The following is a 24,096-nucleotide window of genomic DNA, read 5'->3' on the forward strand; positions in this document are numbered from 1 at the left end:
GAGTTCTAAGAGCGAGAAAAAACCACTCGAAATCATCTTTCTGTGCGGACGGTTGTTGCCCTGAGTCTAGCACGTGTTTTATTTAATCCATGTATAAAAAAAAATACGCCAGTATTTACAGACTAAGAAACTGCTCATAAAAACTTGAACTTTCATCTTCTTTTGAAATGTATGGCCGTCTGTCCACACCGGTGTGCATTCTGAGTCATCTGGATCTGCTGCAGTGGGGCTGTGACTGCTGCCTTCAGACCGGACAGAGGCTCTTTGGTCAGTCTGCCATAGTCTCCACCACTCCCTACTGCCCTTTGGAATTAAACCAAGTGTAGGTTGCGACTGCATGGTTTTAAAAAGCAAGACTTTTGCCTTTGAATAACAAACAAACAACAAGCAAACACCACATCTCTCTGTACCTATTTCCTTATCAAAAGTGGAAAAATAGAATGTAACCCTCCAGAGGACACACAATTGTTCTCATACCTGGCCTACTTTAACCATTTACATTATTTGGCAATTGTAGGTTTTTTGTGTTTGTGGTCCCTAAAGTAATCCAAAACCTCTTCAATCACAAATACAAAAGAAAGGAGGAACCCAGAGAGTTTAAGTGACAGTCTGAGGCCAAAAGTCTCGTTAGTGGCAGAAGCTGTACGACATGCAGGTTTTTCTCCCCCTCATGAGTGCTTCCATTTATCTGTCCACTTTTTTCTTTCTAAATAAATAAAGCTAATGGGTTCAATTCATGCTCCACAGAGAAAAGCAGAGACAAGAGGAAATCTATCAGCTACAGCAAAGCAGCACAAAAGGTAGCTACAGACACAAGAGGACTTTAATGGGTAATCTATCATTAGCGTTACGATTCTCTGTATCTTTGGTTGCCTGTATTGAAATATTTTGACAGATGAAGCTGAAGGCGTATCGTCCTCTCAACTAGCTGCTCCATTTCATTTACGCTGAACTGCCCCCGTTCATATCGAATCATGAATGTTTTTTCTAACATGTTTTCTAACTACTCAACTAAATGAAACGGTAACCTGGGCTTCAAGAACGTATCACATGATACAGAAGAACCTCCCAAATACCTAGAAAGAATGAGCTAGAGAAAGAAACAGAGCAAGAGGGAAATGGAAGATGGTTCTCCTTTTTCAGTCTCCTCTGCAGACAATCCTTTGAGGTCTTTTATTTTCCCATAATGAAGGGAATCTATCCTGGGTGCTACGTATATCACTTTCCCTCCGTATATTGGCAATATTTCTCTTACTCATGGGCTTGTCTCTCTCATAGAAGAAATGTCAGGCACAAACATTATATGGCTTATTAATTGATTTCAGTGTCCTTTCACTTAGTTTTGTATTTTGAGACAAGGATTTTGTGAGCTGGGAAGTTAGGTTCCACCATCCGATTATCCCACCGATAACTGATCAGTTTCACTCTATGTATCTCACTTAGGGAAGTCTGAGATTTATTTCTAGTTCTACCACTTAGCATTTGCCAGAGTTGAAACAGTCCTCTTTGAGACTCATCCTTAAAAATGAGCAGGTTAATATCTAATTTAGAGGCTGCTGAAATGAACAAATGAGATCCATTTTGTGTAAGCACTTTGAAAACTGTAAAGCACCAAACATATGTGTCGTGACAGTATGATGGTTATATTAAAATACCAGGGATATAAGATGTTCTGAGAAAGGCAGGCTGTGGGGTGCCTGACTCTTGAGTCCACGACAACAGAGACTAAAAGAAAAGGTTAAAGGATTGTTGAAAGGAAGTCCTAGGCAGGAGAAGAGTCTCTGGAGAGAGCAGTGCAGTAGGTTTAGTGGCACCTTCCTTTCTGTTCCCAGAACTTGTGCAAGCTGCTTTGTGGGCTCCTATCACATTGTTGCGTATATTCAATTAATTATCTGCCTTCCCTCCCCAATTTCCAGCATCCTATAAACTGAGCTTTCCAGGAAAAGGCCTCTTTGTATCTCCAGCACTTAGCTTGGCATCGGCTAGGTACTGCCAGCCTGCTGGGTTCACGCGTTACTTAGTGTGATAGACAGAACAATGTCCCTCGCCTAGATGTCCACGTCCTACCTAATCCCCCAAACCTGTGAATATGTTACCTTACCTTCTGTGGCCAAAGAGACTTTGCAGATGTGATTAAATGAAATATCTCGAGATGGGGAGATTATCCTGGATCACGGGGATGGGCCCAATGTAATCACAGTCTCTTTATAAGAGGGAGGGAGGAGAGTCAAACTCCGAAAAAGGAGAAATGACAATGGAACCAGAGTCTGAAGTGATGTATTTTGAGAATGGAGGAAAGGGCCAAAAGCCAAAGAATGCTAGGGTCTAGAAAAGGCAAGGAAATAATTCTGTCCTGAAGCCTCCGGGAAGAATGCAGCCCCGCCAGTACAGTGATTTTAGACTTCTGACCTCCACAATTATAAGAGAATAAATTTGTGTAGCTTCAAGCCATTAAGTTTGTTACAGCAGCAATAGGAATCTAACATACGTAGGTCCAAAAATAAATGAATGACTGTCATTTGAATGAATGAATGAGCAAATGAATGGACGGGTGAATGAATGGAGAGAGCTCTAAATAGCCAGTGGAAAGGCCTAGGTTCAAATCCCAACTTAGATGATATCCAGCTACATAACTTGGGCACCATCATTTCATCTCTCCAGAAATTCTCCGCATAAAGAGTCGAGGCCACGGAGTCAGACTGACTACAGTTCGAATCCCTTCTAAGCTACTTCCAGGCTGCACCTTTGGGCAAGAGGTCACCTCTGGGAGCCTACGTCCCCGTCTGTCCTCACTAACGTGAGAAGAGTGACAGTACTTCCTGCACAGTTGTGGGGACCGAATGAGCTACAGTCTAGTCACAGTCAATGGGACTCTGAACTAAACAAATTGGAAACTGTAGTCACGTAAAAATGGCATTAATGTCACTTCATGCCCAAACCTTGAAATGATGCAAACTCTCCAAATTACAAAAAGAGTCAAGACGTGTACAGTAACAAAGCCCGTGAAACCACTGACAGCCGCAGGGCGGGTCTGTCTCAGCTGCTGAACAGAAACACCTACTGACCTTTGAGCTGGTCCAGGTGAAATTATACAAGCTCTAAATGATACAAGTAACCAACTCTGAGAAGTCTTCAGGAACACGCCCCTTGAACAAACTACGACCACCCTTCACATGCATGCTTGGCAATTAGCACGGGCCTGGAGCTCAGAAAGCTGTTACTCTACTGTTATTAACTCGATGATAAAAGCCTCAGAACAAACACTTCCATGATGGAAAATAAAACCCACTCCGGCTTTCCTGTGGGTCTCAGCTTTGCATGGGCCTCTGGTTCCTGTCAGAGAAATCTTATAGTTGGAAAATCCGAGTCAGGTGTGCTAATAACACTCCATATTATGAAGCAATAAATTTCCCAGCTCTTACCCAAAACAAAGAATTCGGCTTCAGGGAGTGTTAACTATGCACTCCACTGGTTTCACCACATACATCTTGCAGAACCGATTTTCCTACTATTCGCCGTATTTAGAATACTAGGATGACTGAGGTGACAGGGACCTCCCTGGGACTCAGTGCCACCCTTCTCTCTGTTCTCATGTCTTGAATCCCCAGAGCACTAAATTGTGCCTAGTCCACAATAAAAACTCAATAAATAGCTGTTGAATGCAAATGACGCGTTATGGTTCATGTAACCCGAATCCCTCTCCAATTTTCCAGATGAGCCCGAGGCCAATGAGAGCAATGGCTGAAAAATCCCTTCCATGTAGCATGAATTCACATCAGTAACTGTCTCCCCTCTAGAGAGAAGAGCTGATCCCCCAAATCTAACAGACTGGGTGATTAAGAGGAAATAGTTGGAAAACACAGTTTTAGAAGTCTCTCTGGTTTTCTAAGAGGCTTCCGGTTTCACAAAACGAATTCTGATGATAAGAGTGTACACCATGGTTTTGGCTAACAAGTGTGTGAAGAGATTAGCAAAGAATGATGAAAAGAAAATAAGAACTTGGTGAAACAGAGCCACAACGAGGAGACTGGAAAAAGCACAGGAAGGATGCTGAATTACTTAGTTCTAATTAAAGCCTGGTGTTACCTGTGAGTGGGGACAGAAGACTGACATTTCAGGTTCATATGACTCTTTAAGGCTAAACAGAACCATTTAATGCAGAGTCAAGTCTGAGTTTTTACTTATACATCAATTTTCTGCCAAAGCAAATGTAATACCTAGGAAAGATTCAGAGCTAGAAGGACTTAAATACTTATCCTTACCGTAAGTAAGCGACCACACATCAGGAAAAGCCGGGCATGCCTTTCCTATGTGAAGGCCACCTCAAGAAGAATCTAAACCTTTTCCTGAGAAATGGATTTGAGAGTTTTTCTACTGTTGTTATGGAGCTAACTTTGTTTTCAAGATTTTTTTTGAGGTGGACCATTTTTAAAGTACTGAATTTGTTACAATATTGCTTCTGTTTTATGTTTTGGTTTTTTGGACACGAGGCCTGTGGGATCTTAGCTCCCCGACCAGGGATTGAACCCACACCCCCTGCATTGGAAGGTGAAGTCTTAACCACTGGACAGCCAGCGAAGTCGCTATGGAGCTAACTTTTATCTCCTCCAGGGAGGTTTAAGTCAACTCGTTATACTGCTTTCACTGGAGATAAAGAACAGTTGTCCCCGTTGTCATACTGTAGTTCTGTAGATGTCTCAAGAGTCAACGATTTAGGACACAGACTTCTTAAGGTTAATTCTATCTAGATTTCTTAAGTTTATATGATACTGTGACTTTTGTTGTCAGATTCCTCTCGATCTTTGTCATCACAAGTGGGGTTGCAGAGCCCAGAACCCGTGAATTCAGGGATGCTAGCGTGAAATGATCTTTACCAGCTGGATTCCTAGGATTGCCTCCCCACACCCACATGCTCTTTAGCTAGCCAAAACCTAGGGCTGCCCAGTGATCACCTTAAACTTTGGCCCACTTCCTTTCCTTCTTTAGGTTTTGAAAGCCCCCTATGCATAGTCGTGCAGTGGACATTGGGTGCCCATTTGTGACTTTCAGTGCTCTTTGATGAAAGTCCTACATTGATCTAGATAGAGTGCCTGGGCTCTTTCTGCTGTCAGAGCCTTCTCATCTGTATGGCCAACTTGGGTCATGCTCAGATTAGATGCCCTGCTTCCCAGCCTGGTCACTTCACTAATGTTAAAACACCGTGGGATAAGGGCTATCAGAAGATCACTTGTTGGGACTTCCCTGGCAGTCCAGTGGTTAAGACTCCGCACTTCCAATACAGGGGGCGCAGGTTCAATCCCTGGTCGGGGAACTAAGATCCCATGTGCCATGTGGTGCAACCAAAAAAGTGAATTAATTAAAAAAAGACAACTTGGTAGTGCATTGACCACTGACTCTCTCTGGACCTCTGTAGACTCCACATGGCCTGAGGAGCAAGACCACACCCATGAGCTGAGAAGACAGGCATAACCTCGGCCAGCTCTTCCATGTCCCCTCAGTCTCACCAGCAAACTTGTCATCTCACCAGCCATGATGCAGTGTCTGTGAGCTTCTTACTCTCCAGGAGCCTGCCATGCACGTTCATACCACTGCCCCTTTACCTAGGCTTCCCTCTGCCTGGAACGTTCTTTCTCTTGTTCTCTACCCCTCAGGTCCACCTTAAATGTCAGATCTCTGGGAAGTATTCGTTACCTTCCCTGGGCAGGAAGAGTCAGCGCCTCTCCTGTGTTCCAGAGAATGCTGTAGATGACTCTCTTACAGCCTTGACCACAGAGTACCGCGATACTTCTATAGGTCTCTCTGCATCTCTATAAACGTATTTTTTGCACCTTCCTACAACCACACCTACAATTCCTTTCACAAAGTACAAGAAATGAATGAGTTAAATGAATGTGTAGAGTATTCCTCAAACAGAGGTGACCGGTAACAGAGGTGACTGGTGTGGCTCCCAGCACTGGGGTCTGGATCATCCTTTTTTATTTATCTCCAGGTTAGGGAGGACAGAGCTAGAGAAATCCAAGCAAAACAAGCCAACCAGTATCCAGCCAAGAGCAAGACACGTGGTGTACCTGATAGACCACGATACTAACAGTTTCTTCTTTTTTCTGTTCTGGAGGTCCTTGACTCTGCAGTAGATTTCGTACTGTTTCTTCCATCCTGAAAAACAAGCAAAAATAAATAAGTAAATAGACAGGCAGATAGATAAATGAATAAATGATTTAAGAAATGTTTCCTGTTAACATGGGTCTGTCCCAGTTAGCAGAAATCATTCTTTAGTCTATTATTCCCTAAACTTAAACCTGGAAATCTCTTTTCTCTTCTCTCTCCTTCATCCCCTATATTAAGAATCTGTCATGAAGTCCTTTGCGATCGTTCTGCAGAATGGCTCTGGCTTCTCTCTCTCTTTACCATTCAGGTCTCTATCCTTGGCCTACTATGTCTGTACACATGCAAACATTTCCCAACATCCCTCTTCACTTTCAGTTTGACACAGTGTCACCCCAGTAAGTTTCCTGAAATACCACTTTGACTTTTTAAAATCAGTTTTCAAAGTTGACAAATCCTACATGAATCCATTTTCACCGTTAATACACTGTTCTGTCTTTCCATGGTGGTCTTTCTATGTCAGCACACAAAGATCTACTTTTTTCCAACTGCTTCCTAACATTCCATGATGTGAAGGCACCATTAATTATTTAACCACTCCCTTGCTGATGGAATTTAAATTACTTCACAAAAGCTTGCTATTTGAATTAAGAAATATCTTTACAAATACATCTTAGTGCACATTTATGAGTAACTCTATAGGTTATATTATAATATATATTGTATGCTATAATCGTATTTTAAATACCCACTTCAAACCCTTCCCCTTCCCAACCCCCTCCCCCAAACCCAAAAGTAAAGAGTAAAACACACACACCCATTTCCATTTCCAGACATTGTCCCAGGCTGTTACTACTTCTTGGAATGCCAACATCCTTTCACCTTCTCATGGGCCATCCATCTTTCAAAATCCACCTCAAGTTTCACTTCCTAAGAGACTTCTTTATTTGTCCCCTACTTCTATGAATTCTTACAACCCTATACTTTTTTTTTTTTATTTTTGCGGTATGCGGGCCTCTCACTGTTGTGGCCTCTCCTGTTGCGGAGCACAGGCTCCGGACACGCAGGCTCAGCGGCCATGGCTCACGGGCGCAGCTGCTCCGCGGCATGTGGGATCTTCCCGGACCGGGGCACGAACCCGTGTCCCCTGTATCGGAAGGCGGGCTCTCAACCACTGCGCCACCAGGGAAGCCTGAGTCCTATACTTTAAATCATTCATTCTATCACTTAAAAACTCTCCACTTTAATACTCAAAGATTTCATGTATGCATGCTTTGTCTTCTGAAGTAAATTACAATATCTGATATAGAATCATGTCATATATTTATGTACTTCCCTCAGTTACAGATAAAGTAGGTACTCAGTAGACATTATTATATGAATCCCTTGTTAATTCATTTTAAAAAATATTAAGTGCTTACTCTGTAACAGGCACTGACTGTGTATGTTCAAACTATGTTCGAATGGCCTTATCCTTGGGACTCATCCGTGAGGATTCATGGACCAGAACTCTGAGAGCAGGCTGCCCGAACTGAACACAGTGCTCTCATGCCCAGAACCTGAGTCGGCTGTCTTTTCAAGTCCCATCCTGAAGCATGTATTTTAGTGACTCAGTATAATCCTAGTTTAGGAGATCTGTCGGGGGAAGCAGGCTGACCCAGCATCTCTCTCTCACTAGGGCTTCTAGCGAGACAAATGAGGGGCTCTAGGAGGCCTCTGAATTCCCAGAAGTGACAAGACCCTTACAGTAATCAGTGTAGCGTGGTTCAGAATGCCAACTACTCATATGGCGCATCGCTACTTAGCAGAAGAGTAAAGACACTGTGGATGAACCGGGCCAATCCAAACCTGGATTATAACTGGGGAAATTCTGCCTTCACAGGGGATGGCACCAGGACCCATTCAGGATTTCGAGAAGATGGTAGACACCGATTATGAGTGCGCAGAGAATGATTTGTGACTATACATTTACTCAAGCCATCCCTTCGTGCATCCAGCCAAGAAAGCAAAGTCTGTTCCCTATATTTTCACGTATCTTATTTTATTCATGATAATAAAATTAAATAGTACTTTTAACTTGTCAAAGACCTCTCACGTCTATTAATCATTATAATGCACTTTTAAAGTATCATTTTATCTCTGTGTGGTAGAGGAGAAAGCCAAGGTCCAGAAAGGCTGAATGGCTTACTTACTGGATCACGGTTAGTTGGACAGGGAATTAGGATTAAACCATTTTCATGACTGTAAAAGCAGCATCCTTTTTCCACTAGGACTTATTTACAATTCAGGGAAATGATCTGAAATGAAGAGGAGTCTTAACGCCTAATTAAGAGTTGTCTTTGTGGAAACCTATTGGATGCTGAACCCAAGAAAGCAACAATATTATTTCTGACCTGGGGAGAGCTTTATGTGAAAAAAATAGGTGTGAAGAAGTCACAAATTCTGAAATAATAAGTGATGAAAGCCAATTTCTAATACTTTATTTCATTTTATATAAACAGAGACAACCTCTTGAATGACAGTAGATTTTCCACGATATTTACTAAATCTACCATAAATAAGAAAAATAACGATAATGGTAATAACTTGCTCAACATCACTCAGCAGGGACTAGCCTCTTGTTTCCTAAATATTAGTCTACTTTCTTCCTATCTTCGCACAGAGATTGAACGTCGTTCTTATTTCAATCCTTATTTTATTCGTTTATAAACATTTGGCTTAATTATCGGCCAACAATTAAAACTCAAATAAAATCTTGTCTTTGTCATCAATAAATTAAAATACAATTCTGTCTCAGTGCATATCTTGCTGAATTATCTCTTCTGCATAATTAAAAGTTCTACCCACAAGCTGCTGGATCAAAAAGAAAAACATTTATTCACCTTCCACCCATTCTTCTTGGCTTCCAAGTTTAAAAAAAAAGAAAGAAAAAAGAGGGGGCGGAAAGAAAGTTGTTAAAACAGGATCTCAAACAGCCTAGACCCATGGTAACAGGGTGAACACTTTTCTGGCACAAATTCATGATTAATTAAAACCGATTTCATTTCCAAGCTACAGCTTGGAACAGAGTTGTAGGGACCCAGCCCTACCCTTGGTAAAAAATTAAGTTGTCTCATCTTTCATAACCTTTATGAATCTGCTAACAGAGAAATATTTTGAACCTGATAGGAATATACCATTATTCCCTAATGATATCTTTTAAAAAAAATTCTCATTTAGCAAACTTCTCTGTTTTCCCGAAAATCAAAGACTATGAAGCATCATCCATTGTAGTGTAATGACCAATGACATTTTACTTTGTTTTATTATTTTGATAGCGATGTATGAGGGATTGCATCACCAGTCTGCACACAGAATAATCTGTCATCTGTTTCTCAGATGTGACTAAAAATAACACAATTCCTTTCCCCAGGTCAGGCATGGGTAGAGTTTTTTGTTTTTGTTTTTAAATTGCTGATTGGTTCAATCTATCGTTAAACACTTACCTTAATTAATGTCTTCTAGTTCTTTTTTGTTTTTTTCCTTTTGTCTGACCTGAGATTAAATCCTTTCTTCCTCTAAATACCAGTCAAGTAGCTATCATAACTAAAAACTGTCTAGGCCGAAATTATACTTAGCGAGATGCAATAAATTCTAACGTACGTTAAGTGAACTATTTTTAAAAAGTTAAGTCCTACACAAGTCAGAAAAAATAAACCAAATTCATATGCAAACAGTATATTTCAAGTAATATAGATATAAATGTAGGAATTGTATTTAATTGAAAATAGGTTCCGTGTTTTAAGGTATGTATCATTAAATTAATAAATTTTTCCTATAGTATTTCCTCTAGGGGAATTAAAAAACATAGGTTTTGCTTAAAAAGGGCACTAACTTAAAGTTAGAAAAACAGGACATTAAAAAAGAACACATGAGAAGAATAACAATTCAAAAGCACGTAAGAGCTGGATTAGTGAGAATCTGAAACAAAATCTCCTCCCTGTACCCAGGGGTCCACCTTTGTCACAGACCCCCTTCTAAAGAGCAGATGACTGGGGAAGTTGTCATTGGATCTGCATCCATGTCTCACAGAGACGGTTTCCCTACCTAACAAAGGAAGATCCTTCTGCAAGTGAATATTCAAAGACAATGGTTTGCTGAATCCTTTCAAGGCAGGAAACTACCTAATCATTCAGGGCCTGATAACGTCAGGAGTCTCTTTACCATCAGAGAATATGATCTGAGCCCTGAAGAACTTGACTCATTCAATAATGAAAATGCTATCAGAAGACACAATCCCAGGGCACACTGGGAGCTGTTCATTCTAACAGCAGGTAAAGGAAAGTGAAGTCTACCACATCCCTTCCTTCCTCCCCAAACTTAGCCCTCTCTTTTGCCTAATGACACTCTGGGAACCGATCAGAACATTAGACGGAAGCATTCTTTTGTGACTCTTGTGATCAGATATTCAGTTTAGCATGTCATTTTTGACAGAAATAGAACAAAATGAACACAAAACAAGAAGCCACGCTCCCCCGCTCAAACTAGTAACTGATGAGGCTCTTTGAACTAAAAGCTGAACCGAATCATATTTTTGTTCTTAAGAAATATTTTAAGCTATGTATTTGCTGAGTAATCACATTAAATAAAAATGAAACTAATAATGCAATTACTCAATATCCCCCCCCCATTTTCCTATGTGAGAGGCCGCAATACCAGAACCCACCCACTTCTGCCAGAAGTACATGCCATCTTCTCTTCACCTACACCGTGCACTTCGTTGACAGCTGCCGCTGTGACGTGCAAATTGCCTCTCCTTGTGCTTCACTGTATTTGACTACCAATCTTCTCATTTTGAGAAAGTGTGTCAGTTTAAGCAAGGGTGCTGCCATGATCGAATTTCATTTTAAAGACAAGAAGAAAGGGACTGGGGTTCAAATAGAAAGAAGGTTGAGGGGCTTGAGTCACTGCAGCACTTCTCCTTCACCTGGAGCCTCCTCCCTATGAAGTCATCCCACGTGACCCCATATAGAGAACAGCACTCATCTGGCAAGGTCAAAGGCCAAAATGGGGACAAGCATCCTCCCCGTATCTGCTGGAAAAAAGAGAAATGCTTCCAAGACAGTCTTTCATTGGGTGACTATTAGCAGGGTTAAAAATTTTAAGCACACTACCACTGGGATATTCAGAAAAAATACAATCCATTTATTTTGTATGTAATCAAACATCTTTTGTCTTGAGCCTCCACACGCTGACTAGCATTAACTTTTGCCCAAATCTTACTATAAATCCTACACTTTGTCGCACACGACGGATTTTTAAATCCACTGAGAAACAAGTGTCCATCATCGAGAGAATATATAAGCAACTGTGCTAACAGGTAAACCTCAAAGATATTGCCGGTTTGGTTCCAGACCACGGCAATAAAGCAAATATTGCAATAAAGCAAATATTGCAATAAAACAAGTCACACAAATGGTTTTTTTACTGCATATAAAAGTTATGTTTCTTCTACACTGTAGTCTATTAAATGTACAATAGCATTCTGTCTAAAAACCAATGTACATACCTCAATTAAAAATACTGCTAAAAAATGCTATCATCTGATAAAACAGGGCTGCCGCAAAACTTCCATTTGTAAGAAAAATATATATAGTATCTGGGAAGTACGACAGAGCAAAGTGCAATACGAGGGCGCCTGTGTATACTTCCCACACTGGAATCTTATTCGGCAACATTAGGAATAAGCTGATGCGTGCAACGATATGGAAGAATCTCACAAACACTATGCTGAGTGAAAGAAGCCACACACGAAAGACTAAATACCACAGGATTCCATTTGTATGTAACTTTAGTGCAGGAAAAATTAATCTATGATGTAAAATTTAAGAACAGTGATTGCCAGGGAGGGCAGAGACTGACTGGTAAGGGACACAAGGAACTTCCTGGGATGACACTGACGTTCTGTATCTCCACAGGGGTTTCTATTGCACAGGTGTAAGCATTTGTTGGGATTCATCAAAGGCTACATTTAAGATCTGTGTGTATCACTGTATATAAATTTTATCTTGAAAGAAAAAATGCACCGTACACAAATATGGAACTTTAATTAGTGCTATACATGCTCAAGTATGTACATAATTTGGGGTGAAATGTAATGATGCCTGAAGTTTACTTTGAAATGCATCAACGATTAGACAGATGGATGGTGAGAGATGGATACATGGCTAGACATACGGTAAAGCAAGTACAATAAAAGTGAGTGGTAGAATCTAGTTGTTGGGTATACAGTGTTTGCTGTAAAGTTCATTCAACTTTTTGTATATTAAAAATTGTTTATACTGAATTATTGACAAAGTTTTGTTCATTTGTTTTTAAAAGTAGACCTTATCTCTTGGGTAAAAATGTTGAAGAGAAGCAACTGCTTTTCTTCCATAGATGGTTCCTAGGTGTATGCAGGTCTGGTTGCATGGATCACGGTCTTTACAGAGAAAGGAGACTTGGGTACGGTGTCATCTTATATCTGGAGAGAAGTCACTTGTCTACAGATTTGTTGCTGGCCCTTCTGCTTCTATGTCTGAAGGTCTTGAGGCTGTTCCCAGTCTGTTTGTTCTGTTTGATCAGAGCCTGGAGGTATGTATGGCACTCTGACCTTCACCTTAGCTTCTGCTTGCTATACTGTTCTGAATCTTGGTCGCCACCTCCAATGAGCGTGCTGACCTGCCAGTTTATCTTCAGACACATCTGTAAGAGTGCACTTGACCTGCCACAGCAGGCCCACTGGGCCTCCAGGCAGCCTCAAAATCGCACAGAATCTGAAGAAAGCCTGGAAAGGTAAAATCCACAATCTCCTTTGTGCCTGAGTGGTGGACCACCAAGGGGATGCTCTTCTTTCCTTAAGGAGAAGCCCTTCCTTTGTACTTTCTTTACACTCTGCGTACTTTTCCTTCATAGCCTTATAGCATCTTATTAATGATCTCTGAGTTCCTTGAGGTCACTGACTATGTCTTGTTTATTTTATCTCGTAACAGCTAAGCACAGCTAGTGTTGCTGACTCAGCGTTCAATACATTCTTTTTTGGGTGAATGAATGAATCTAATAGTTTTTTCACACATTCATTTCCTGACTCCTTATATATTCATTTCCCCATAGACCCATATGTAGATGTAACTGGTCAGAGAAAAGTAGTAACAAGAGAGAGGTACCAGCTAGAGGGTACCTAATTCTTAAGCTGTGACCCATGGGGCTAAGATGCAGGGCTCCTGGTCATTAGTAAAACAGATCAAATATCTCCTAGAAATAACTCCCTGCTCTTTTTGTCACATTTAATATGCAGTCCACAGTTCATATGCTTCATTTGCAACTAACTAGCTTAGGTGGTTAAAATATTATCCTTATAAGGCCAGGGTTTTCTAGATTCAATCCCTAGTCTGGACATCCTTTACCATCTAGCAGACTAATCTCTGCTAAGAGACCCCAGGGCTCTACTGCTAGGGGGAGAAAAGATCGGAGAATTATCTTAATGAAGAACATATTTTGCATGGCCTCACATATCGTTTGCTTTTAAATATCTTTTTCCCACTCTACTCCCATTGCTTTCCTCGACAACCCATCCTCCCTCCCCAGTTTAACTGCAGTGCAAAGCTTTCCTCAAGGTAGGGAGTGAGGGGAAAAGCTGACTAATATTCAATTTCAGGATGAAACAGTTCATGTGGAAACTTTACTAGTTTAGAACTAGGTTCCGCCCAACTGCACCAACTTGTTTCCTTAGCAAATGAGTTTCCTCACTTAGAATCCAGAATATCTAAGCATGTAAGCAGGAACAATCCCCAGGCTGGCCGTGACTTTGATGTTCTTAACCCAATCTCTGCTTATCCTGGCTCTAATAGTTGGGAATAGTAAACCTACGGTGACAATAATGAAAAACTGCACTGAAACTGAAACTCACTCTGGATAAATGTTGGAGGCCTGGGATTTCTTATTTCTATCTTAGATGATATATATTTTTAATTCAGCACAAATTTTGCAAGTATAATACCACTGCCCAGGAACCACAGCGCTCTAATTCACTCATGGGGATGCAACACCATTCATAAACAGATCGAAAGGTGCTAGTCTAATTTGAATTACTGCATCATATTCACTCCAGGGCCAGCTGTATGTGACCAGAAAGCAACATAAATTTTCTTGTAGGCAGGCTTATGCTAATCCTGCATGGGGAAATCACTGCATGGGGAAAGGCAGATGTGGAGAGGGCGGGAAGCAGAGAGCTGCATTCACTCGCAATTTTCCACATGGAGTTGAAGGGAATTCCCAAAATGTTTTCTTTACTTCATTTTTTTTTAACATTGTTATTGGAGTATAATTTCTTTACAATGATGTGCTACTTTCTGCTTTATAACAAAGGGAATCAGCTTTATGTATAAATATATCCCCATATCTCCTCCCTCTTGCATCTCCCTCCCCGCTAACTATCCCACCCCTCTAGGTGGTCACAGAGCACCAGCTGATCTCCCTGTGCAATGCGGCTGCTGCCCACTAGCTATCTATTTTAAATATGGTAGTGTATATATGTCCATGCCACTCTCTCACTTCGTCCCAGCTAACCCTTCCCCTGCCCCGTGTCCTCAAGTCCATTCTCTACAACTGCATCTTTAATCCTGTCCTGCCCCTAGGTTCTTCAGGACCATTTTTTTTTTTACCACCAGGGAAGCCCTTCAGGACCATTTTTTTGTTTGTTTTCTTTTTTTTTAGATTCCATATGTATGTGTTAGCATACGGTATACACTGATTTTCTCTTTCTGACTTACTTCACACGGCATAACAGTCTCTAGGTCCATCCACCTCACTACAAATAGTTCAATTTCGTTTCTTTTTAAGGCTGAGTCATATTCCATTGTATATATGTGCCACATCTTCTTTATCCTTTCATCTGTCAATGGACACTTAGGTTACTTCCATGTCCTGGCTATTGTAAATAGAGCTGCAATGTACATTGTGGGACACGACTCTTTTTGAATTATGGTTTTCTCACGGTATATGCCCAGGAGTGGGAAAGCTGGGACGTATGGTACTTGTATTTTTAGTGTTTTAAGGAACCTCCATACTGTTCTCCATAGTGGCTGTATCAATGTACATTCCCACCAACCGTGCAAGAGGGTTCCCTTTTCTCCACACCCTCTCCAGCATTTATTGTTTGTAGATTTTTTGATGATGGCCATTCTGACTGGTGTGAGGTGATACCTCATTGTAGTTTGATTTCCATTTCTCTAAAGATTAGTCATGTTGAGCATCCTTTCATGTGTTTGTTGGAAATCTGTATATCTTCTTTGGAGAAATGTCTATTTAGGTTTTCTGCCCATTTTTGGATTGAGTTGTTTGTTTTTTGATATTGAGCTGCATGAGCTGCTTGTAAATTTTGGAGATTAATCCTTTGTCAGTTGCTTCATTTGCAAATATGTTCTCCCATTCTCAGGGTTGTCTTTTCATCTTATGTTTTCCTTTGCTGTGCAAAAGCTTTTAAGTTTCATTAGGACCCATTTGTTTATTTTGTTTTTATTTCAGTTTCCCTACGAGGTGGGTCAAAAAGGATCTTGCTGTGATTTACGTCATAGAGTGTGTTCTGCCTATGTTTTCCTCTAAGAATTTTATAGTGTCTGGCCTTACATTTAGGTCTTTAATCCATTTTGAGCTTAATTTTGTGTATGGTGTTAGGGAGTGTTCTAATTTCATTCTTTTACATGTAGCTGTCCAGTTTTCCCAGCACCACTTATTGAAGAGGCTGTCTTTTCTCCACTGTATATTCTTGCCTCCTTTATCGAAGATAAGGTGACCATATGTGTGTGCGTTTATCTCTGGATTTTCTATCCTGTTCCACTGATTGATATTTCTGTTTTTGTGCTAGTACCTTATTGTCTTGATTACTGTAGTTTTGCAGTATAGTCTGAAGTCTGGGAGCCTGATTCCTCCAGCTCCGGTTTTCTACACCTTTAGGATTCTCTATGTATAGCATCATGTCATCTGCAAACAGGGACAGCTTTACTTCTTCTTTCCTCATTTGGATTCCTTTTCTTTCTTTTTCTTCTCTGACTGCTATGGCTAAAACTACGAAAACTACGTTGAATAACAGTGGTGAGAGTGGACCACCTTGCCTTGTTCCTGATCTTAGTGGAAATGGTTTCAATTTTTCACCATTGAGAACAATGTTGGCTGTGGGTTTGTCATATATGCCCTTTATTATGTTGAGGTAAGTTCCCTCTATGCCTACTTTCTGGAGGGTTTTTATCATAAATGGGTGTTGAATTTTGTCAAAAGCTTTCTCTGCATCTATTGAGATGATCATATGGTTTTTCTCCTTCAATTTGTTAATATGGTGTATCACGTTGATTAAATTGTGTATACTGAAGAATCCCTGCCTTCCTGGGATAAACCCCACTTGTTCATGGTGCATCATCCCTTCAATATGCTGTTGGATTCTGTTTGCTAATATTTTGTTAAGGATTTTTGCATCTATATTCATCAGTGATACTGGCCTGTACTTTTCTTTCTTTGTTACATCTTTGTCTGGTTTTGGCATCAGGGTGATGGTGGCCTCATAGAATGTGTTTGGGAGAGTTCCTCCCTCTGCTATATTTTGGAAGAGTTTGAGAAGGATAGGTGTTAGCTCTTCTCTAAAACATTTTATTGGCATATAGTTGCTTGTAGTAATCTCTCATGATTCTTTGCATTTCTGCAGTGTCAGTTGTTACTTCTTTTTCATTTCTAATTCTATTGATTTGAGTCTTCTCGCTTTTTTTTGGTGAGTCTGGCTAATGGTTTATAAATTTTGTTTATCTTCTCAAAGAACCAGCTTTTAGTCTTATTGATCTTTGTTATTTTTCCCTTAATTTCTTCTTCATTTCTTTTTCATCTCATCTTTATGATTTCTTTCCTTCAGCTAACTTTGGATTTTTTCGTTCTTCCTCTAATTGCTTTAGGTGTAAGGTTAGGTTGTTTATTTGAGATGTTTCTTGTTTCTTGAGGTAGGATTTTATTGCTACAAACTTCCCTCTTAGAACTGCTTTTGCCACATCCCATAGGTTTTGGATGGTCATGTTTTCATTGTCATTTGTTTCTAGGTATTTTTTGATTTTCTCCTTGATTTCTTCAGTGATCTCTTGGTTATTTAGTAGCATATTGTTTAGGTTCCATGTGTTTTTAATTTTTACAGATTTCTTCCTGTAATTGATATCTAGTCTCATAGCATTGTGGTTGGAAAAGATACTTGATATGATTTCAGTTTTCTTAAATTTACAAAGGCTTGATGTGTGACCCAAGATATGATCTATCCTGGAGAATGTTCCATGAGCCCTTGAGGAGAAAGTTTATTCTGTTGTTTCTGGATGGAACGTCCTATAAATATCAATTAAGTTCATCTTGTTTAATGTATCATTTAAAGCTCTTGTTTCCTTATTCATTTTCATTTTGGATGATCCATCCATTGGTGAAATTGGAGTGTTAAAGTCCCCTACTATGATTGTATTACTGTCGATTTCCCCTTTTATGGTTGTTAGTATTTGCCTTATGTATTGAGGTGCTCCTATGTTGGGTGCATAAATATTTACAATTGTTATATCTTCATCTTCGATTGATCCCTTGATCATTATACAGTGTCCTTCATGTCTTCTGGGACCCCTATAATTCGAATGCTGGTGCATTTAATGTTGTCCCAGAGGTCTCTGAGACTGCACCTCAAATCTTTTCATTCTTTTTTCTTTATTCTGCTCTGCAGTAGTTATTTCCACTATTTTGTCTCCTAGGTCCCTTATCCGTTCTTCTGCCTCAGTTATTCTGTTTTTTGTTTTTGTTTTTTTTTTTTTTTGCGGTACGTGGGCCTCTCACTGTTGTGGCCTCTCCCGTTGCAGAGCACAGGCTCCAGATGCGCAGGCTCAGTGGCCATGGCTCACGGGCCCAGCCGCTCCGCCTTATGTGGGATCTTCCTGGACCGGGGCACAAACCCGTGTCCCCTGCATCGGCAGGCGGACTCTCAACCACTGCGCCACCAGGGAAGCCCCGTTATTCTGCTTTTGATTCCTTCTAGAGAATTTTATATTTATTGTGTTGTTCATCATTATTTGTTTGCTCTTTAGTTCTTCTAGGTTCTTGTTAAACGTTTCTTGTACTATCTCCATTCTATTTCCAAGATTTTGGATCATCTTCACTATCATTACTCTGAATTCTTTTTCAGGTAGACTGCTTACTTACTCTTCATTTGTTTGGTCTGGTGGGTTTTTACCTTGCTCCTTCATCTGCTGTTTGTTTCTCTGTCTTCTCATTTTGCTTAACTTACTGTGTTTGGGGTCTTCTTTTCACAGGCTACAGGTTTGTAGTTTCTGTTGTTTTTGGTGTCTGCTCCAGTGGGTAAGGTTGGTTCAGTGGGTTGTGTAGGCTTCCTGGTGGGGGGGACTGGTGCTTGTGTTCTGGTGGATAAGGCTGGATCTTGTTTTTTTGGTGGGCAGGTCCACGTCTGGTGGTGTGTTCTGCGGTGTCTGTGAACTTATTATGATTTTAGGCAGCCTCTTTGCTAATGGGTGGGGTTGTGTTCCTGTCTTGCTTGTTGTTTGGCATAGGGTGTCCATCACTGGAGCTTACTGGTCGTTGAGTGGAGCTGGGTGGTTGTGTTGAGACGGAGATCTCTGGGAGAGCTCTCACCGTTTGATATTACATGGGGCCGGGAGGTCTCTGAAGGTCCAATGTCCTGAACTCGGCTCTCCCGCTTCCACAGTGGCTGGCAGTGGCTGGCAGGTGCTGTAGTTGTCTGTGGCCTTTTCTCAAACAACAAGTTTCTCATCTCCACATCTCCTGGTGGTGGGGTTTACCCCTTGGGCCCTTGTGCTTAGAATCTCCCCACCTGGGTAAGGCAGCACCCTCAAGAGCCAGGTTGCACGGCTTGGACTTGTCTGGGGGATGAAGGGGAAGGACTCCAAACAAGTGTCAAGTCATTAAAGCTCAGAGAGGTGTAACCAATAGTCCGCTGGATCTGAATAATGTGCAAGGTATCACAGTATATTAGAAAATAGGCTCTTTGGGGACATCAGTCAATCAAGTCAACGCTTGCTGGAGGCAGCCACCGTCTTTGCCTTTTTTCAGCAAGTACAGAAGAGCTACTGCATCGCTCTCCAATTTCAGAAAACAAATGGCCTGGAGAATAACCTACTTTATTAGTCCTGATAGCACAGGTTATGTTGGGTTAACAAACAACCCCAACATTTCAGTGACTTAATAAATAACTGAACTGCTTGTTGACACACGGTCTGGGTAACTTGGCAACCGAGTGTCCTCCAGGAGTAGGGCGCTTCTATGTCCTGGTTTCCCAGGACGGTCCAGTTTATGTCTCTTGTCCTGGCATAATTATTAATAGCACCCTTTTCATCCCAACACTGTCCTGGCTGGATGATAAATATTACGATCTTCCTGTAAATGGAGTAACTCAAGTATTCAGGCTGCCTCACCCTCTCAACATGAGGCCTTCGGCGCTGCTGGGAACAGAGAAACTGGGGAACACCGTAGGGATTTTTACTGTCTCATTCCAGAACTCACTTCAGTTTAAAGGCCATTGGCCAGAACTAGTCACATGACCCAACTGAAGGCTAGATGGTAAATTTCATCTTCTGAGCACCTAGCAAGGAGAAGAGAACCAGATACCGGTGCTAAAATATAATGCCTTCCATATCTGTATTGTCAGAATTGAAGACATATATGGAACTACTTCTCAGTGAGTGCCTGCCCTGCTTGTCTGACTGTACACAGTCATCTCTAAGTGACTGATTACCAAAACTCAAGACAGGCAAGTGGGTGTTAGTCTTGTTGGTCTTTTCCCATTGGGCATTACTTATCACCCTCTGCTGGGTGACTGAGCTTTCACTATTGAGACTCTTCTCTCCTCTCCCAGGTAGATATCAACTGTCACCCTTCTTTCACTTGTGCCAAACTGATTACCAGCCTACAGAATTAGTCCCTCTCAGCTCTCTGAACTGTCCACAAACGTGTTCCTTCTGATGGGCAATCTTCAAACAACTAACACCTTCAAAGTCTGCTTTGCTTTGAAGAACACACTATCAAGCTTTCATCATGACAGCTGATAGGTATGTTTCTGATGCAGCCTATTTTATGGTACCTGTCTATAAACATGGAAACGCCACCAGTACTCCCACAAAACTTTTGTAACCATCCGAGTCATACTGGCGAGGACAATGGAAGAGGTGGTCTCTCGGTGGTGTTCACAGAGGGAGACATTTCATGTTGCACTACTCTTCACCCAGTAGTCCTTGTCTAAAATATCATCACGACTCAAGAGATGGCAATAACTGGCATGCTTGATCCTTAGAAACTCTGAAGTGTAGAAACGTGTCAAGATTTAACAGGTAAAAGTGAAAACTGGGAAAAAAGAAGTCAATTTAAAACCTGCTTCTGTGTTAGATTAAAAACAAAAAAGGAAACAGAGAAATATGCCTTATTCTGCAATGTCATGAAAGTGCATTTTGTCAATCAACATAATGATTGGCATTTGGACAGAGAGGTTTCTGCCAATTACCGTAAGACAAAGGAGATTTCTTCCCTTCCCTCCTTGCCTATCCAAATATCATGCATCCACCAAGCTTCAGCCTAAGTCCCACCTCTGTTTTCCTGATAACTCTGGCCTATCAGAGTCTCTCCTTAGTCCACTGAAAAGTGTTTTCTCCAGAAAAAGAAAAAAAAAATTTTAAGTGTTTTCTCCAGAACACTTGCAGGAAATCACCAAGGTGGGGGTGGGGAAGAATCTCATTAAAATTCAGACTCCCAGGTCCACCTGAGACTTAGTGATCCAGAATCTTTGAGAGTGGAGGCCAGGGATTTGTGTTTTTTATAAACAGATTCTTGCATATTAACTTATGGGGCTCTCTGTTACATTCTCACATCCTCCTAAAACACTTATTCACATAGTACCTGGAGCTATTAAATATTATAGAAACAATCTCATGTACAGGGTTCTTGGTTCTACTACTCTTTTTGAGTTTGTTAGGGACCCCAGTGTATATCTCAGGTCTTTTTCTATTATCGCCATCACACAGTTGTTATGAATATACCCTGGGTGGATGGAACATCCCTGAGTTGTCAGTTATATACTGATTAGCTTCACCTGGGGCATAGCTGATGCTGAAAAGTAGACACAAAGCATATTTAGATGAATTTAGTTTTCTTTTTTCAATTAATTTTTATTGGCATATAGTTGCTTTTTTAAAAAAATCACTGTGTTATTTATTTATTTATTTATTTGGTTGCACTGAGCTGCACTTAGTTGCAGCTCGCCGGCTCCTTAGTTGAGGCATATGGCCTCCCCAGTTGCAGCATGCGAACTCCTAGTTGCAGCATGCATGTGGGATCAAGTTCCCTGACCAGGGATCGAACCCGGGCCCCCTGCATGGGGAGCACAGAGTCTTAACCACTGTGCCACCAGGGAAGTCCCAGATGAATCCAGTGTTTGTTTTTTTTTTTTAAACTATTTTTTTAAATAATAAATTTTTAAATTTATTTTTGGCTGCGTTGGGTCTTTGTTGCTGCACGCAGGCTTTCTCTTGTGGCGAGCGGGAGCTACTCTTTGTTGCGGTGTGTGGGCCTCTCATTGCGGTGGCCTCTCTTGTTGCGGAGCACAGGTTCTAGGCGTGCGGGCCTCAGTAGTTGTGGCACATGGGCTCTAGAGAGCAGGCTCAGTAGTTGTGGCACACAGGCTTAGTTGCTCCGTGGCATGTGGGATCTTCCCGGACCAGGGCTCGAACCCATGTCCCCTGCATTGGCAGGCAGATTCCCGACCACCGTGCCACCAGGGAAGCCCTGCATCTAGTTTTAATTCCAATGGTAGAAAACTTAAAAACTCCTTCTGTAATATGAATAATTATTCCCTCATTTACTCACTCACTCATTCGTTATCCCCTCATTCATTTATCTATTCCTTTATTTGATAATCATCTCTTGAATGCCTACTATGTGCTTTGTGCTATAACCAGCAACTCAAATAAAGAAGATCAGCTAAGTGTGTGAAACAGGCAAGCCAACAATTACCCTATGCGTAATAAGTGCCAGGAGAAGATGTCACGGAGGTGAAGAAATCCAAGAGCCTGAGAGAGGCTCTTTGGAGGTGTTGACATGGGCTGAATTTTTGGAAATGAGTAGGATTTAGCTGGACAGAAAAGGGATTTTCAAACTAACTAATGATTTTGTTTACAAATTTTAAATTGCTTGCTATGCAGTTTTCTTAATGAGAAATATGGTTTAAGTGCGTGCACGGTAGTCCGTACGTCTACTGAATGTATCATTGTTAGCTAAACTACTTAAGGCTCCTCCAACTGAATTACATACATTTAAAGTTATGCTCACAGTTTCACGGAAGTTTAGTAACTGCATTTCAAACAGTGTCAACCAGAGCCTCTAGGTAGTATTCCCCCAACTGTACATATTCCTAAATGGAGTACCGGTCTCATTACTTTCCATGCACATCTGTATTTACCCACCCCAGTCTGGCATGTTCAGGTTTCCTCCACTATTTAGCGCGTGTCCTTCTTGACCTCGAATGTCTATGAGAAAATAAAGAATAACCACATCAGAGTATCTGCTGCTAAGAAATAGCTAGTCTAATAAAACTAGTACCAATAACTACAAAATTCCCCAACCAGAAGGTTAACATTAAATAAGAGTCGATTGCCAAGTATTTTTTATCGTGGAACACGAGCTTTTATACAGAACTTTTACTGCACATTTCTGCCCAATGAAATAGGTGTTGGAAATACAATGGCTTTTGGTGAGAAGAGTGCCCATTTACCCTTGAATTGTCGTTGCTTCAGAAAGAAAGAAGCAAGGATAATTGGGGGAAAGGGCAGAGAACCTATGCCCTAAAACTACCTTTAAAAAATAAATTTTTGTTGATATGCAAAAGCACCAGAGAAAGCAGAAGTTTTCAGACTTATTGCAAAAGAAAAAATAACAAGACACTAAGTACTGATAAACACTCAAAATCTGTCAAGTGACAGGATTTTCAAAATGTAAATGAGTGAGAATATAATATACTATGTTGATTGAATTGCCAGCAATTATCATGGTAGCATGCATAGATTTATACAACATTAACCGCTTTTTAGCTTAAAGCTATTCTGTTTTAGAACTTTCAGATCTATGGCCTGAAGTCCTTCCCCCCGCCCCTTTCTGTAAACATGAGAAACTGTGCAGATCTCTGCTTTCCATCCATTCATGCAGGTTTATTGAAATATTGGTAAATTCCATAGGCCTGTACTACACAAATGTCCAAGTAATGAGCAGCTCATTCATCTTTCTTCCCTGCCTCTTCCAAATGAAGAAGAACACATTTAAGCACAAACTACAGAGACTTCTCCCAGATTGGAAAGGAGAGGGAAAGGGCCCATTCTCCAGTAACCTATTAGAACAGTTTCCCTAGAACTTATCTATCTCTTGTTAGGCTATAATAGGGGCACTAAAATGATGCTACAGTTTTTCTACAGCCAAGAAACTGGTGAAGTTGAGTAAATCTAATGCCACTGTTCTTCTTATGGGTGAGTATGTGCAGTAAGCACAGGCTGCAATAGGGAGTTGACTCTCCCAGATTGGAAAGGAGAGGGAAAGGGCCCAGTAACCTATTAGAACAGTTTCCCTAGAACTTATCTATCTCTTGTTAGGCTATAATAGGGGCACTAAAATGATGCTACAGTTTTTCTACAGCCAAGAAACTGGTGAAGTTGAGTAAATCTAATGCCACTGTTCTTCTTATGGGTGAGTATGTGCAGTAAGCACAGGCTGCAATAGGGAGTTGTCATGACCACACAGCAGTCGATAAACGTACAGAAGAGGGCATGTATTCACTCACAATGGTGCTCATTTCCAGATTTTCTATTTGGATATACTGGATGGTTATCGCTCTGCAAACATGTTGCTGTGGTCCGTGCCTTGGCACCATACTCTCTGGGGGGAAATTCAATACACCCATGA

At 41.0% G+C, this 24,096-nt stretch overlaps 1 protein-coding gene across 1 annotated transcript in view; it reads right to left on the minus strand.

Annotated features, from left to right (window-relative positions):
- NCKAP5 (NCK associated protein 5) overlaps positions 1-24,096 on the minus strand; it is an 899,001-nt gene that overhangs the window by 283,174 nt on the left and 591,731 nt on the right. Inside the window, exon 6 of the mRNA XM_024761906.1 lies at positions 6,069-6,156. Within this exon, the coding sequence (XP_024617674.1) occupies positions 6,069-6,156 (88 nt within the window). The remainder of the gene's footprint in view (positions 1-6,068; positions 6,157-24,096) is intronic.

Source organism: Neophocaena asiaeorientalis, unplaced genomic scaffold (assembly GCF_003031525.2).
Source record: "Neophocaena asiaeorientalis asiaeorientalis breed wild unplaced genomic scaffold, Neophocaena_asiaeorientalis_V1.1 scaffold215, whole genome shotgun sequence".
NCBI classification, from domain to species: domain Eukaryota; kingdom Metazoa; phylum Chordata; class Mammalia; order Artiodactyla; family Phocoenidae; genus Neophocaena; species Neophocaena asiaeorientalis.